The sequence below is a fragment of the Alligator mississippiensis genome, chromosome 3 (assembly GCF_030867095.1).
Source record: "Alligator mississippiensis isolate rAllMis1 chromosome 3, rAllMis1, whole genome shotgun sequence".
Classification (NCBI taxonomy): Eukaryota; Metazoa; Chordata; order Crocodylia; family Alligatoridae; genus Alligator; species Alligator mississippiensis.
Genome location: NC_081826.1, coordinates 207,137,913 through 207,155,516, shown reverse-complemented (window position 1 = coordinate 207,155,516; position 17,604 = coordinate 207,137,913). Strand labels below are relative to the sequence as shown.

At 43.4% G+C, this 17,604-nt stretch overlaps 1 protein-coding gene across 3 annotated transcripts in view; it reads right to left on the bottom strand.

Annotated features, from left to right (window-relative positions):
- LOC102560435 (spindle assembly abnormal protein 6 homolog) overlaps nt 1-16,428 on the bottom strand; it is a 55,406-nt gene extending 38,978 nt beyond the window's left edge. For 2 of the 3 annotated variants that reach the window (XM_059724862.1, XM_059724863.1), the window contains exons 1-3: nt 16,324-16,427; nt 3,112-3,172; nt 1,734-1,813 (exon numbers count right to left, since the gene is read on the bottom strand). In XM_059724862.1, the coding sequence (XP_059580845.1) occupies nt 1,734-1,813; nt 3,112-3,172; nt 16,324-16,388 (206 nt within the window). In that variant the 5' untranslated portion in view covers nt 16,389-16,427. Of the gene's footprint in view, nt 1-1,733; nt 1,814-3,111; nt 3,173-16,323 lie in introns of all 3 variants that reach the window. The other variant, XM_059724864.1, reaches the window with a different exon arrangement.
- Between the last annotated feature and the right edge of the window lie 1,176 nt (nt 16,429-17,604).

Here is a 17,604-nt window from a genome sequence, read left to right as displayed (position 1 = left end):
AGTTTTTGGGATCATCTAGTGGACAAACAGTAGGGGCACACTAACAAATTTTTTTGATGAGATTACCAATTTCATCAGAAATAAATTGAGATCATCAATATAGAGAACTAGACCAAGATACAGGGGCAGGGGTGGGGGGAGGGAGGGGTGGATGAGGAAGACCCTTAAGGCAACTTCTATAATTCCCCTCCCCTCATCCTTACTTTCACAACACATGCCAGGACTTGGCAAGTAGGTAGTGCAGATAGGCTACAGGAGTGCTTAGCCCATGTCACTATATCAAGTCACAAGAATACAGGCAATACAACATGTCTTGAGAACTGAAGTAACAGAAATGGATGGCATTTCAAAGTACAGAATGCAAAGTTATACACTTCATAACCAATACGAATTTCTGCCATAAATTAGGATTTCATCTAATGAAAAAGTGACAGAAAAGAACAAATATAGGATGGTTGTGAATGACCAATAGCAAGCAATGATAGAAGAAAGGCAATTGCAATCCTTGGCCATAACAGAAAGTATATTTTCAGTAGAGAAAGGTAGATATTAACACAGTCACCCATGTTCATGAAAGATTAACTCAAAACATGGTTCAGTGCAAAGAGAGACTACTAGGATGAAAAGAGAAATAGAGAGGCCATCTCACAAGACCAAGAAATCCGGGTTTACACTAGCAAAGGCCCAAATGGAATGTGATTGCTACCATATAAGTGTATTGGGGGAGGGGGGGCAGGAAGCAGGAAAAAAACCCCAAAAAACCACTATTTAGGCAAAAGGATAATGTTGGCACATTCACAGTCATATGGTGCACAGCCAGCCTGCTTGATTCATAGCAGATTGCAAACTGTAGGCTAAGTCATACAGCCATTTGCTATAGCCATTACTTCAAAGCTTGATGCTTTTACACGCAGCCAAAACACCATAGCAGTCCTGCAAAACTAACTGTGCTGCAGCTTTTACCTCAAAGGATGCTGCATCTATCAGCTGGGGCACCTCAGTGGTGCCATGAAGCTATCTGCTGTGGCTGTCCAATACCCCTGGTTGGTTCAAAAATCCTCATCTTTGCATAAATAAAAGAACCTGATCCTAGAAATTATTCATGTTCTACTGCCCCAGAATAAATGGGTAGAACTGACCATGAATAAGCTTACGCTGGATATTAGGAAAAGGTTCCTGAAGATCAAAGAAGGGAGGTCACAATACTCCAAATTGCAGCAATGGGGCAAGAAACCCAACTGCTTTAAGATAGGAATTTGATCAGTTTATGCAAGGTAGTGTGACAATGTCCAGTGATAGCGGGAGACTGGACATAATGACCTGAGGTCTCTCCCCATCCTATGTTTTTAAATGCCACAACACTGCAGCTTTCATATGAACTGCAAAGGTTTATATAGCCTATATGAACCTCTCTATATAGGTTTATACTTATATAAAAAAAAAAAATTATACTTGTATAAAAACCTCCTTGGGAATCTCAGACCAGCAGATACTCCCTAAAGAAGGGTGACTGTGCCCAAAAGCTTGCTAAGAGTTTTTTTCCCCAACTACTCAGTTGTTCTACTAAAAGATATCACATCTACTTAAAAAATCTTGCCTGCCTACAGCCTATCAAGCGAGGCAAAAACAGCAGAAAATATTTCACAACAATATTTACAACATAAACACCAAGTTCTGCTAAGCCTTGAAGGATTGGGGGGTGGGGAGGAGGAGGAAATCAAATAGATATTTACCTCTGAAAGTCTTCTTCTCCAATTAAAAGAGAATACAAGAATAGTGGATCTGCATCATCTGTAACACGCACAATAATTTCCTGTCAAAAAGTAGAATTCTATTAACCATTACTTGCTGAACATAAGTTTATTTAGAGTCTTATTTAGCAGGGGGTCAAACATATGGCCGTTGGGCTGGATCTGGCCCATGGAGCCATATAATTCAGCCTGTGGGTCTCTGGACCATCCCCACACAATACACTGTCCCCACATGCTGTATGCAGTGCATGGGCTGGACCAGTTGCTATGTATGCTGCAGACAGTGCAGGTGGTCTATCCAGGGTTTGGGCTGCAAGCAGTATCCCACTAGACCAGCCCTGTATGCTAGCTCTAGGGCCATCTGGACCAAGCTGCACTGGAGCCAGTATGCAGGGCCAGTCTGGCAGGCCACCGCATGCACCACACACCCCATACTGGCCTCCTATATTGCATACAGCATGTATGGCCAGTCCAGCCCATGCACCACATGCAGCATGTGGGGGCCCCAGGGCTTGCTCTGCATGGAGTGGAAGAGTGGGCCTGACACTGCAGTAGCACAGGGGTTCTGGGACATGGGCTGCATACAGCAAGCTGCTAGACTGGCCCTAGGTGCTGGCTCTAGGAGGACCCACACCAGACCAGCCCCAGAGCCAGCATGTAGGGCTAGTCTGACAGGATGCCACATGCAGCCCATGCCCTAGAATGACTCTCCATGCAGAACAGGATCAAGTTCAGCACACTTGCCACACATAAGGCAAGCCCTGGAACATAAAGCACACAAACTGGACCCAACACTGCAGCTGCTGCACACAGCACAGGGGACTGGTCCCAATCTGGCTCAGAGACTGGATAGATTTTGATACCCCTGCTGTAAAAATAGTGAAAGGGACCATGGTCCCCTTGAAGGTTTCATTAGGGTTTGTGGCTTTTGTTTGTTAGTTAGGGGAAGGGAGAGGTTGTAGACATGAACTTAAAACAAACCCCAAAAAGGGTTGTTGTTTGTTTGTTTTAAAGGGGGTGGGGAAGTGAGGGGGTACAATACAATTACAAGGGTAGTAAGAGCACTTCACTGAGTGGCGGTAGACACTGAACAAATGTAGTCATCTTATCTACAATGTCAATTTTAGCTCACTGAATTAAGAATATTAAGTTATTTAAGTTAAGAATATTTTTCTAATAAAAAAATATTTCAGCATACTTTAGATGCCCAAGAAAGCTTCACAAAACTTCTCACAGCAATCCATAGTCTTAAGGAGATGAGTCCAAAAGCCTATGTCATCACATGAAGATGTTTTACATTCCATTTAGCAGACAAAAGTGGAAACTTATGAGATGCATAGCTTTTAAAATAAAAACTTACCTGCTTATGGACAAGACTTGATGATGTACAAGTTTCAACAGTAAGCCTTACATGAACTCTCCTGGAATATAAGAGGTTCACACACACGAGTCAGTTCATCAAGAACTATGGATCAAACTTGTATTTAAATAAGTCAAAAAGCACTTGAAACTAGTGTAAGAGATACACTGCAACTTCTACCAGGAATGTTCAAGCTATTGTTCCTTTTTTATGACGTAGCCATATAAAATTATGAAAATGCTTAGAAGAAACTTTTAGGAGATTGAAGAATCCTACTTCGCTCAACATTTCTGCTTTATCCTGGAGTTCCTAGAATTTTTTAGTGCTAGTCACATCGGTTCCTGTGCTGAAGACTCATCAACCATTACAACTTTTTCTGCAAGTTCAAAAATGAAATGGAACACGATGTTCCAGCATTGTCAGTGTATTTTACGATGACTTAGTAAGTTTATAAAGAGTCTTGAAATAAAATCTCAGAAGATATTTTTACCTTGGGGGCAGGGGAAAATTTCTTTGAAAACTGATCATTAGCACTTACAGGGGACTGGAGGGTCCCTAAGGGAATGGTTCTTCCATTATCCAGTTACAGAAGCAACTGCTGTAGATCTTTCAGAAAGATTAAAATTCTTTGGTGTGCTCTCTAAATACTGTGGATGCTTCACCATTAGGCAGGGTAGATTTGCACCTTATAAGCCAAATAAAATTTAGAGGGCATTTTTACACATGTTGTGGGATGCAGCACCAGGCGCTTTAATTAGTGAACTGTTCTAATTAAAAGCACCTGTGTGTCACATGCATCAGCATCCCTGTGCTGAAAAAATGGTGGTGGGGTGCTTTGAACTAAAGCTCATCGAACATGTTTTATTTGCCCCGCTGCCTTTTTTTCAGCATAGAGCTGTGCTGATATATGTGATGTGGAAGGCTGCCAAAGCACATTAATTTCCATGCTCCAGCTGAATTTCCAGCATATCAGAGCAGATCTGCACACATGTATACAGTACATAGCCTGCTGCTTACGAAAGCTAATGCTTTCTCATCAGATGTTATGAAGGGACTGTAAACAGCAGAGCTTCTAATAACAAAGACAGGTGACAATTTTCAGCTGATCTGGCCCCTGAAAGCACTCTACAGCCACGACCAAACAAGTGCATGGCTGCAGAGCACTTAAAGGGGCCCAATTCTATGAGGGTTCAGATGAATGCACTCCAAAGCAGAAGTTAATGAAGGCAATCTGTCTGCATGCACCACGAGCAGGGCTCAGCTGACGCAGCACAGCACTACTCCCAGAGCCGTTTTCAGAATGGGGGAGGGGGGGAAAGGGCATAGAGAGCTTGTTCTGGAGGTTGCCCAGCTGGCACTGGAGGGTGGGATAAATGGATTACAGCCCCTCCAAAATGGGGGGCTCAAATCCAATTCCATCCCCACCCCCAACTCCAGCACAGATGGGGAAACCCCAGATCGAACCTCCCTCTCTGCCTCCCATTTGAGGAATGGGAGCTGGGAAAGTGGGGCAGAAATCAGAGCAAGGGGAAGAAGCCACAGAGACAGCCTCTCTCCCTGGATCAGCTCTACAATGGAACTTGATCACACACCCTCCCAACTCAAAAGCTATCATCTGTTGGGTCGGGAGGATCGGCCTAACAGTGCTTTCTGTGAAGCACCAGGAGTTAGGCCTAGGAGCTGTACTTCTGTCTGCACCTTAAATAGAAAGCATCCATTAGAATACAAAGGCTAGAAAAGGGGGGAGGAAAAAGAAGAGGCTGCTGCTGGGAGAGGTAAGGTGGGTAAGAGAGAGGGGAAAAAAAACAAATTAGTTAAACCATTGAGGGACAAAAGAGGCTCTAAAAACTAATCCAGGTAATGGGACAAGAACTCCTACTCTCAGTTTAGCCCATACTTAATACAATCCAGTCTTTGAATAATTTCTTGTTCCACAATTTCCCATTTAAGTTCATTTTTAGTTTTGTTGTTTTACTCTGAGGTCAGTGATGGAACGTCCAAGGAAGTTTAAATGTTTTGCAGGCTTGTGTGTCCTTCTGGTATTGATGTCAGATCAGGGTTTGCTCTTCCTTAAACAAAGAGGTCACCCCGCCAGTTCAATGTAAATGGCAGAGGGACACTGTAAGGGGGTGATGGCATATATGATGGTAGAGGAGGAGGTAGATGAACTTTGGACCTTGTAACCTACGTTATTTCATCCAGCAATAATACAGTCTGTATTGATGAAGTGCATGGGTGACATCTGGGTCCAGGGCAAGGCCTGGTGCCTCCATGAGAATAGCAGTTAGGTAGCCTGGTGCTGGAGAAATGCTGTGTGACATTGGGGGCTGCCTGTGTGCCAGGACAGACTTGTCCCCCATGGCTACCTTGAGATAGTTATAATTTCCCAGGAAGGGTTGGAGATCATTAATGAAGTCTAAAGGTATTCAAGCTGCAAGCTGTAGGTGACAACCAAAGGGAATCTGTTGTCCATATCTCAGGGTTGGTATTAAAGCAGGTCCAAGCACAGACTAAGTCTGGCTCTGTTGATTTGAATTGCTACAGTTTCAGGATTGTATTGGAATTGAAGGAATTCCTGCTTTAGATCAAGGTGTACCTACCTCATGGTCAGCAAGATCAGAGTAGATACAGTTGTAACAGACCTTGGCCATAGACAATAGGTATTGTCACGTGCTTAGGATGAGAACTGCAGTCCTTTCACAGCATCCGATTAAGTAAACTGCTACTTAATGAAAGCTTATGCAAGGCACCTCCTGCTTTTGTTAGCCTCCAAGGTGCAAATCTACCCTGTCTCTGCTTGAGTTCAAATTAACATGGCTAACTACCTCTCTCTGCTTCACCATTAGACATTTAAAACTCTAAACCAAGAACTCCCCTCTTCCTTCCCCCAAGAACTAGGGTCACATTTTCAAAAGAGCTCTGAAATGGCAAGCACCTCCGAAGTTATCAGCAGAACTGCCACCCATGACTTTTTTTAACTGACAATCTGCAAACTTCTTATAGATAATAAGACTTTTTACTAATGTGTTTTTATATAATGTAATCCAAATTAGTGAACATGTGTGCACACACACACATGCATTCACAGACACATATGCACCCCCCCTCCCCCAAATCCATGGAGAGGTCTGGTCATATTGTAGCCCCCCCTCCGCCCCCCGAGAAGTCTGGTGTAAAAGTAATCCAGGAGTCCTGCATGTTGCCTCTGTGCTCTTCCAGCACCCAGTCTCTGACCCAGGCTGCCCTGCAGCTGTTGCAATATGTGCAGACCAAAGGAAGGAGCCCCATTCCACCAAAATGTAGGCAGCAACCTCCTACTGCAAAGGGAACTAGTGCCTGAGCCCAGTTCCAGAGAGAGAAAACCAGGCTCAAGATGCCTCAGACAGCCTATGCAATACAGGGGTGCAAGGGAGACCAGGGCTGGCTGCTCTGGAGTAGACCCATCCTACTTTAGGAGACTTGAGTACAGGACAGGGACACTTCAAGCCCTGCGCCCTGTAACTGGACATGCTTGCTCCCTGACAGTCAGGTCTGCCTTTGTCTGCCCACTCCCCACAAGAGGGAGCAACAAGGAGTCCTATCTCCCAAGTGACATATCAAAGTGTTTCCATTTCCAGAGGTTCAAAGTGGGTAGCGGCAGCAGGAACAGGGTTGCCAAGAGTCCATAAATGTTACTGACATCAACATATTATTATGGACTTTATGGTCAAGGGTTTTTAACCACTTCTTTTATGGACTGTCCATAAATTTATGGACAGTTGGCGACCCTGGTTTACAGGAACAGTTTAGGCACCTAAACAAACTACATGTACGTTTTCAAAAGAGCTCAATTCCCAATACACTGGAAACTTAAAAATATAACCAAAATAGGATCTGATCTCTTCTAGAAATTCTGGCCCTAGCATATGGTTGGCTCTAACTAACTGAGACCCCAGCAACACATTACACTTAAGGAGTGATTAATCAGTCAATTATGTCTTAAGTTGTAACCCAGCTACATAGTCAATCAGTTAATAGCATGATTAAGTGAGGAATAAGCCAAAAAGTTATTCCATTCAAAATGCACGACATAACTTTCTGGCTGATTCTTATTATGCCATTAACTCAATGTGTGGCCAGGTGCACCCCTGTGGCTCAGAGCCCCTTCAGCTACAGGCACCCAGTTGTGGGGATGCACCATGCACACCTGTGGCTGGGAACCTGAGTCAGCTCATGGGACTCCCAGCTGCTGGAGTGCATGGTGTGCCCCCGCCACCAGCGGAGGAGGCTCCCAGCCACAGGAGCCTGCTACTGGCCAGTGCAAGGGAAGTCAGGATTGGAATCATGATCCCAGGCTCCCCTTGCACCAGCAGTAAGGTGTGATGGGATCTGATGTGTAATCCCACAATCACACCTCCTGCCACATCCATGTGTCATGGCAGGAAGTGTGAGTGTGTGGGTCATGCATCAGATCCCACCATGCCTTACCTGCATGTCTTCAGGGGCCTTAAAGCTAATCAAAACCAGAAAAAAAATATGTACCCTTAACAACCATCTTACATCACTCCCATAAATTGTTCTCAAGAATTCAGGGACGCATAGGAAAAAGGATTAGACAATTAAGGGGTATAGGTAGAACATAAAGCTGGCAGGACCAAGAATCCCAGTCAAGGTCAGACAGAGCAACTAAGGCAACTCCAGTGAGCACAGAGGGAGACCAACAAGACTGTTGTTGTTTAATAAAACTGTCAAGGAAAAATAACACCGCTCTTGCCACAAAAAATATTTTCCCATTGTACAAGTCAAATTACATCCCCCATTAACTTACAGCCATATCAATTAGCAGGTTATGATGCCCTGTCCTCCTACAATGGCAACATAAATTCCTCAAAGCTGCATGTACAAATTCTTAAGTTTCCAAGCTAACAGTGACAGCTTTGCAATAAGTCAGAACCATTTAGCAATCAAAGTCAGCTGCTTTAACCAAGGTGGTCTGCTGAGGGTTCAGGGACATTTAAAAGCTCCAGCTAGCTGAATGTATTTAACCAAATATGCAAAAAGAAGTGGAAATTTTGTATTAGCAAAGTGGTAGCCAGCCCATGCGAAGGGGAAATTTCACCCTGGTCCCCAGACATACAGCACTTTATATGGGGTTTAAAAAGTTTAAAAAGACAGAAGCCCATAGGATATTTAAAACACTGGCAAAATATTTGCATCTCTTATGGGTTTCAAAAGGAGCTGAATATATTCTAAGTGTTTTAACAAATGGGGGAGTAATGGAATGACTTAACGTGGTGGAGGAAAAGTGAAGTGCTCAGGCAACTTGAGAAGTGATCTACACATTTGCCTATTATTTAAAACACAATACCTTAGAAACAGCTTCTAATTTGTCAGGCTCTCTTATTTTAGAAGTTACTTCTGGAAGACAAAAAAAAATAACCCACACAATCCACATTTGAATTTGAAAAGTCATAAGGGGCACAGGGAAAGCAAGGCTGCTTCAGGTATAAGTAAAAAACTCTTTACAGTCTGAACTGAATCGCTCCTCACAGTTTATTCTTATCCTTAGGTGCTACGGCCTATTCGTTGATGCAGTTTTCACTCTATATGAGACAAGCCTTAAATTTGTGTTCTTGTTGAATGCTTGTTGAAAAAAGAACTCATAATTCTGTACTGTAACAAATAAGTGGGACATCTAGCAGTTCTACCAAAACCTTAACACAAGCACAATTTACCTAGATCAGTGGGAGCCAACTTTGTGGCAGGTGTGCCACAACTTATCTCCGCATCCTCCTGAAGTCTCATCCCCACCCTACCTCCCCCACCCCAACCGGATGTTCACTTTCTTTCCTATGCTCCCTGCCTGATCTGGTACTTTGCTTTCTGCTACCTGCCTTCTCTCCCCAACCTGCTATGTGCCACTTGCGGCACTTCTGGTGCAGGTTGGCCATCCCTGACCTAGGCAGGAAGTTTGCTAAGAACTTTTTTCCAACTACTCAGTTGGCCGAATAAAAGATCTACCCATAGAACCATGCCTGCCTATGTCTTTAGACCAACATAGCTACAGCCAAAATCCCTAACCTAGACACACAGCCTCCACAACCACCATCATCAGCAACCTTTACCAGTACATCTCTGTCAGATCGAGGTGGAAGTCTTTCTGATTGGTTCTGTGCGCACAGCCAGGCTGTGCTCACTCTTTGCTCAAGCAAGTTCCTTTTAATAAGAGCATGTTGCAAACCTTAACACATACACACACACCCCTACTGCTACAGTAAAAATACAATGGAACCTTCTCAGCTTCAAAAAGAAGCCCTCCAACTCAGGACTGAGGCACATAAGGCAGTCTCAGGAAACATACACACTTACTGACAAGGGTGTATTTTACGTCTGTATGCACGCCAAGGGAAAGGGGGGAGGAGGGACGAGGTAGGATGTTGCTTAATTAAAAATAAAGGAATTCAGTGCCCAAAACATCAGTGCACAACAAAATTGACTAAAGTGAGAGATGCAATGGTATCCCATGTCAAAAGAGATATACAGAGAAATCAAAAAGTCATCTCCAGGGTCAAGTCCTATTGCTTATTGCAGGCTACCAATTTAGTTTTCAAATGGAGTTTCTGCATGGTGCTTGAACCTTAACACTAGTGCAATTTTGATTTGCCTTAAAGTTTTCCATTTGGAAGATTTCCTCTGACAGTGAGAAACCTTCTAAAATTCCCAGTCTAAATGTGTTAATGGACAGCTTATGCCTTCTTGTTCTGATATTTATTGGGTTTAAACAACTTTCTGAAATGCATATGAAGCATCAGTCATCAGGATACGCACAGACATTCACACATCATTTTTATAAATAGAAAGCAAATAAAATGATCTGTATGTGTTGTAATGTTGGTGGCTTCCTCTCAGAAAGTATGAAAATCAGGCACCTGATCTTCTCCTTTCTCTGGAGACAGCTGGATTCTACATACCTTTAAAGAGATAGCTCCAGCACCCTGTCCAACATGCCCAGCCCACAACAGTACAGGCTACATTGCACAAGGCTGTGCTCACACTAAAATCAAGTGCCCATTTAACTACTCAATTACTGCTCAAATTACTCAATGACTGGTGGCTGGACTACTTTGAGTGAATAAGAAAACCTATATCAAAACAATTCTAATTAACTGCCTACAAGTTGCATTTTGCCACTACCATTTCTGCATCTAGACATTGAATTCCAATACATACACATTTGTCAGAATGAGCAAACAACTCTTGTCTAGGGAGCTGTCAGAGCAGTAAATCTGCTCTGGGTTTTGTTCTTAAAATGAAGCTCAAAGGTAATTTCAAACTACACAATACTCAAGAAATAAAATAGCATGTTATTTGGGGAAGGAAAAGGAAAAAGTATGACTACTGCAGAATATGATGATCTTTGAGAAAGATTAATTCTGAATGAAATATTCCACATTGCATCAGAATAAAGTAATTCATCTAACTTGCATTAAGATTTTTCTTCTATTTTTCATTTATAAAAGGTATTTCTACTAGTAGATAAAACCGATAAGAATTGTGCTCAAACCTTTAGAAAGCATTTCATAAGGCTCCAGACATCTACAGTGTAGAACAGATGTAAAATTATAAGTGCAAAGTAAATAAGTAGGGATTTGACATTCTCCCACATTGTGTGGGAACAAGAAAGCAGCAGAGGACTTGCCCCCAAATAGTAGTCAATCCCTGGAACTAAGTGGGGGGTTTTTTTGGTTTTGTGTTTGAGAGTCTGAAAGGAGGAAGTGAGGAATCCTTAGCTGCATGGAATGATGGTGTAAACTCATTCTTGACACTGTTTTTATCTTAGCATGCATGGATAGTTATATATTGAAAAAACTGAAATCTATAACAGCAGAATACAAGGACCCACTAGAGAAGCTTCTGGTTCTACACCAGAATAGAAAGCAGTCCTCGTTCTCCAACCTCTAAAGTAGAAAACAACAAAGTGGATTACAAAAGGAAGAAGTAATAGCCACAGTCTCCAAAATTTATAATGCAGAGTCTACAAGGATTCTGAAGGAAGTAAAAAGAGATCAATTGTTGGTGCAAATAATTTAGATGAGCATTTGACTACCATTTTTAAAACTTATGTCCATCTAGAATTCATAATGCTCAAACAGCACGGGCATTGGAGCTATTTTACACACACCGATTCAAATGAAGAAAAATCCTTTTTTATCTTGCACTTTGCATAACTAATCCATTAAAAAACAAAACAAATGAACAAACAAAAAAAACACTCTATGTTGTTTCCTAGCAACCCATCTGGAAGTTTTTTTCTCCACCAAAGACACCTCAATATTTACCTATAATCCTAAAGACACCTCAAATTTGTCTCTTGGTCTTTGAATTCATTATTTATTTCTTTCCGTGAGATTAAAAGAATGGAAAAGTTGAGGAGTTAAAAAGCAAAACAAAATGGATAAACTAACCTACTGCATGCATTTGATTACAGCATCATACTTATGCCTGATACAAGAATATACTTCAGCGTTTACAGCTAACACAAGTATTGGCCTAGCTGTTTTTATGTCATCCAAGAGTTATTGCTAAACTTTGTTTTCGTTGAGTGAATGGGTGAAAAAGGAATCCACGGCTAGAAAGACCTGAAGCTAAAATTTGCATTTTTGGAAGAAATGTGCATGTAAAAAAGGCAGCAGACAGGAAGGTGGATGGATTCTGCCAGATTGGCCTACAGACCCACATCCTCTCTTTTAAAGTAAAGGCAAGCAAGAGATGCAACAAGTAAAAGCATACCCACGTGGACCACTCATTGCAAAAATTCAGTGTTCCATCCAATGTTTGCTTTGCCAAGGTTTTCTTTTTGAAAGGTACAAGTTAATGCCAATTATAAAGGCAGTATTTTTTATGTGGACACCGATTCACTGACGTCAATTCAAATGGACCTAAATTCAACACAAACACCTTAATGGGACACATTCAGCCAGAGAGCCTAAAAGCCTATTTTTAATATTTTGAGATGCCCTATTGGTTCCTTATGCCATTCCTTTCTAAAAACCCTTTCTTAAAATTCACAGCTTCAACTGCTTACCAACCACACTTCATTAACCAAGGGTGATAGCAAAGCTGATGCTTCAACGAAGTCCAGAGATCACACACTGGTGAGAAGCCCACAACTACCAAAACCATATGCTTGACTTGCCACCAAATTACTACCACAAAAGAACTCTGGTTTTAAACAAGCATTGTAGTCAAGAGCCATACAAACCTTTTCACACAGGATGTCATGACCCACCTCAATCCAAGCCTGAAACATTACTACTAGGTATACCATGACACCATTACAGCAAACTTATTTCCAGCAAGCTGTTTCTGCTTTTCTTTACTGCACCCTTCTGTCTAGATCAGACATATATATCAAAGAAATCCTGAAATCTGTTATTTTTATGACAACACTGGTGCTGAGAAATATAGAATTAAGTTGACAGTCAGGAAAACAAAAACAAAAAGAAAAAGAGAAAAAAAAAAAAAAGAGCCAGGCCTAAGTTTTTGTTGGATTTTTTTTTTTAAGCTCTCAGTGTCTCCTTCCCTAATAATCTGCTATTTTACACAGTGTAAGTTACGTGGTGAATTTGTAATATGCACAAATGATGATGAGGAAGAATCTCAGGTAATTTTTGTTTGGGATTTAAGATTATGATTCCAGTACAGCTCTCCAGCACCCATCCCACATTGCAGTTCTCTCAGGCTATATCATGCTTAATTGGGAGATCTATGTGAAATACTTCAATTCTGCAAGAACTACAGTTGGTGACCCAGTAGGTTTCACTCTTGCATTTATTTACTATCAAGTCTTCTGGCCAACAAAGTGAGGAATCAGGGAGATCCTAAAGATGTCATCTTTTAGAGCAGAGGTAGCCAACCTTCAGCATGGGTGTCACAAATGGCACAAACAATCTCTGTGCATGGCACATGGAAGACTGGGAAAGGGACAGGTAGCAGAGCAGCAAATCAGGCAGGAAACAGAAAGCAGCACAGCAAATCAAGCAGGGAGAGGAGATCGAAGTAGCATCTGGAGAGGATGCAGGGCTGATTTCTGGCACATCTGCCAAAAAGGTTGGCCCTCCACTGTTTTAGATTAAATCTAACAGGATGGGTGCTTGCAGATGTAAAAAAAAAAAAAAATGGCACTTTAAACTCAGCATACTCCTGCACCCAGCCCCATGTATGCCCAGAAGAGGCAGCACATTAGTTGTACCCGACTTGCCTGATAGCTTTGAAAAATCAGGAGCTTCAGTGGGGCTTTTTTGGTAGTTCTACCTAATAGTTGATTGAATCAGCTTAATTAAAAAGTGCCAAAAAAGCCCCACTGAAGCTCCTGATCTTTACAGACACTACAGAGTTGGGTTGAAGTAACATGCTAATGCTTCTGGTAAAACACATTTTTTTGGTTTGGGGGCTTTTTTTTTTTTTTTAGTATCAACAAGCAGCAGATGTGGCCATATGTGAGAAAAGAAGTTCCTGTGATACCTTTTGTAAGTGCCTGGTGACTAGCATAAAAAGAATTAAACCTGGATCATTGTGCCTGTCTAAAATACCTCTTGTATGTTCAGCTGCATACATTATTCTTTACTTCCTTATAAGTATATATGCTATTAGTTTAAGAGTTGCTATGTTTCACCCCAGCTGTAGCAATGTTTCAGGGCCTGGTTAAATAATTCTAGCACACAGCATGCTCTGGGATCATTTGGGATAAAATGTGCTATATACATTTAATACAGTGCAATGATTAGATAGGAAACGTTATCGCACTAGCGGCACGCTTAGTCAACCAAGTTACAGAGACATAAAAGAGAAAGGAGGCACAAAGTTAATTCCCAAGGTCTGCATATAATGTTTCTGTGTAAAGCATTGGTAACTAGAGCACCAACACCTGTTCTACAGCTAACATGTGCCAAATAACAATTCCACCAACTACTTCAGGGGAAGTTCCAGCATAGTATTGGGTTCCTACCACCAGTTAGACAGACAGATGGCTAAAGATTTTATAATTAAATTTATAAAACAGACTATCGGTAGAACAGATTGATAAAAGGAATATTAACAGTCTTTAGGGTTTTTTGAAGCAACTAGGGGAAAGGAGGGTATATGAAAAGCAGAAAGGGCTAAAAGCTGGAATACAGTATATCCAGACAAAAGGTACAAAACTCCAGCAAGCACTTTCTATTGTAGCCCATAGACAGGAAGCTCTGGATCTCCTAGTTTGCTGTGTCACAGTCTAACAAAGGGCAGATCCAGCAACAACCATGTTAAGCCAAGCACGAAGCAGTAAACTTTAGAAGCAGCGGCTGTGGCACCAAACCTCCCAAACAGGAGAAACAAGGAAGATTATTGCCTCTCAAGCCAGAAGCTCTCAAGACTTGTCCTTTAGAAAGAAAAGTGCAAAGCCTACTTGGGACTTAGTAAACTGACTCACAGAAGCACCACCTGTCATTGCCTAGCAATCTGCAGAACTGTTAATCCTCCCAATTTTATTATAAATGTTATATTTGGTAGGGTTTGATTTTTTTTTTAATCCCCATTTCTTGAAATCATGTGTTATACACAAGTTTCAGCTTTTCTAAAAAAAATAATGTTTCTAGACCTCCTGATGGTTGTTGAGAGAAATGTCAACCCTAAAACACTTCTAAGAAAGGAGGGCAGCACAGATACAAAGCAAGCAAAAATTACCATTAAAAAACCTTGCTGATGTTTAAAACCAATTTCAGAATCTGCATGAGGCTTCACTTGGGAGGTCAAAACTTTTTCCTCTGGAGATACTTAACTGTCAAAAATGTGTCTGTCTGTTACAAAGCCTGGGAGGCTCTGATGTCTTGTTTGAATGCATCCAGGTGGCTGTCAGGTTGTTTCATGTGGAGGCAAAAATGCCTTTTGAAGGCTGCAGGCAGATGTTCAGCTTGGGCCATACAGCTGCTGCAAGGAGCCTAAGAGGCCCCAAGCAGCTGAAGGTGGGGTAGACTCAGACCCACAGGGCTAGCTACCTACTTCCCCCCAGCAGCACGTCTGCCAGACCAGAAGAGACACAACCTGGAAGCAATTTCAGACCAGGTTTCCAAAAAACAAAGCAGCTGGGGGGCGGGCAGCCCAGGGGCATGAACCCCAGGGAAAGCTCCAAATATTGTGCTATGGAAAACTATGAGATGGGCTGACAAAAACAAATGTATATTTTAACAGCCAACATCCTCTCAACAGAAACGTGCTTTTTCAGTATTTTTTTCTGGATATAAGTTTCACCCACACACATGGACATCATGTAGAATCATAGAAAATTAGGGTTGGAGGGGACCTCAGGAGGTCATCTAGTCCAATCCCCTGCTCAAAGCAGGACCATCCCCAGCTAGATCATCCCCGCCAGGACTCTGTCAAGTCAGACCTTAAAAACCTCCAAGGATAGAGACTCCAACACTTCTGTAGGTAATTTGTTCCAGTGCTTCATCACCCTCCTAGTGAGAAAGTTTTTCCTAATATCCAACCTAAACCTCCCCTGCTGCAACTTGAATTTCATCTCACAGACTGGTCTGCCCACTCACAAACACCTGCCATTCTTCAACTCTTCGTGACATGCTGGGGGCCCCTTCAAAACTGTGCCTGATCCAACTGAGAGAAATCCACTTCTTTATAGACACATCCAGCAGCAAAGTGAACAAGTTGTTGAGCAGTCACAGCTCAGGGTTTCTGGTTCTCCACGCACAGGGACATAATGCATATCCATGCATGTGGCCATAAATGTCATCCACATACATGGACATAATGCATATCCATGCACGTGGGCATACATTATGTCCATGTACATGGGTGACAATTATATCCATGTGCATGGATATAAAATTTCCCCCATTAGTATGCCAAGATCTTTAAATGAGTTTACTTTTGTTTCATTACCCGTCATCTTTTCCCCTATTCCGGGGCCCTCCACTACCCCCGCCCCTCCCACTTGCTGCCAGCTGTGCTGGTCACCTGAGAGTTGACCTTTATTTGAAGGCTTAAAGAAAACCCCGCGGAAAACGGGCCCCTCAAGGGCGAGCAGATGCAGGATGCCCAGAAGAGGGGACCAAGGCGGAGGGGGAGCTACTGCCGGCATCCCCCACCCCAGGGGCTGCCCAGCTGCGTTGCCTTCAGCCTCTGGAGGAAGCTCCGGCAGCTGACGGGGCTGGCCCGAGCCCGGCGCCGGGCACTCACCGCTCCTGGCCGTCCCCACCCCGGGCGGCGGCCGCCGCGCTCTTGCAGAAGAGCACCTGAGCCATGCTGCGGCGAGTGCTAGCCGCGCCCGCGCTACGTACCCCGCGGAGCCCCACCGCGCCTGCGCGCTGCCCAGGTGCGAGCTGCTGCTCCAGGTTCCCGCCCCGCCCGCTCCCCGCCGCGCGCTTCCAGCTCCGGCCCCAGCCCCGGCCCTGTGCGGGGCTGCAGCAAGCGGTCTCTGGCCTCGCCGCCGCCAGGAGACGGTCCTGCCCCCGTCCCAGGTAGTGCTCGTGGCCATAAGGGGGTTGCTCCTTGCCTCTGTGCTGCTCTGCGTCGGGGCCTCCCCTTGCAGGTGTAATGATCATGTTGCCGGGTTTCTGGTCGTAGCCCTCTTGGTCTAAGGACATAGGCAGGCGCGGTTCTTCGAGTAGATGCGACATCTTTTCTTAGAGCAGCTGTGTACAAGCAGTCTTCGACTTACAACGTTTCGCACTTACCAGGTTTATAAATGGACACCCTGTTTCAACTTTATGATGTCGGTTTCGACTTGACCACGCTTGATCCGATGCAACTCCGCACCAGTGAACAAGTTCTCTGCATCGCTCATCTCCCTGGGGAACGTCTGTCCTGACTTCCTTGGACACTTTCTTTTCTCCAGAAAAACCTGCTGCCAAGACACCTGAGAAGACTCCAGCCGAGAGCCCTTCAAAAAGTCCAGCCACAAGCCTTTCAAAAAGTCCAGCAAAGTCACCTCAAAGAAGTCCTTCCAAATCAATATGATTGCTATTTACAATAGAAATACATTAATGCAGCAATATTACTCATCTATAATTGATCGAATACAAAATTCTGGGGTATTTTTTGTGAAAATAGGGTATTGGGCCTTGGTTCAGGAACCAGTCCCTCATTTATAACATTGTTTCTTATGAGAAAATTGGTTTTGAGTTACAGTGTTTCCACTTCAGATGTGGTTGTCAGGAACCAATTATGTAGCAAATCTGAGGACTGCCTATACATGGAAGAAAGGTCTTGGTGAGCTTTCGGGCATGGTGGACCAACAGGGGGTGGGTCTGTGGCCTCCAGGCGCCAGCCTGGGGAGGGGGTCACCAGTCTGCCCCTTCAGAGTTCTTATTATGCAATGTGACTTTAAGCATGGGCAACTGGTGCACATGCCCCCCCGACACCAGTCAGCAACCAGGGGGGTCCCCCACAATCTCACTGACTGGGGGGGCCCCTGGTGGGCAATCACACCAAAAAGCGACCATACCGCTTCCAGAAGTG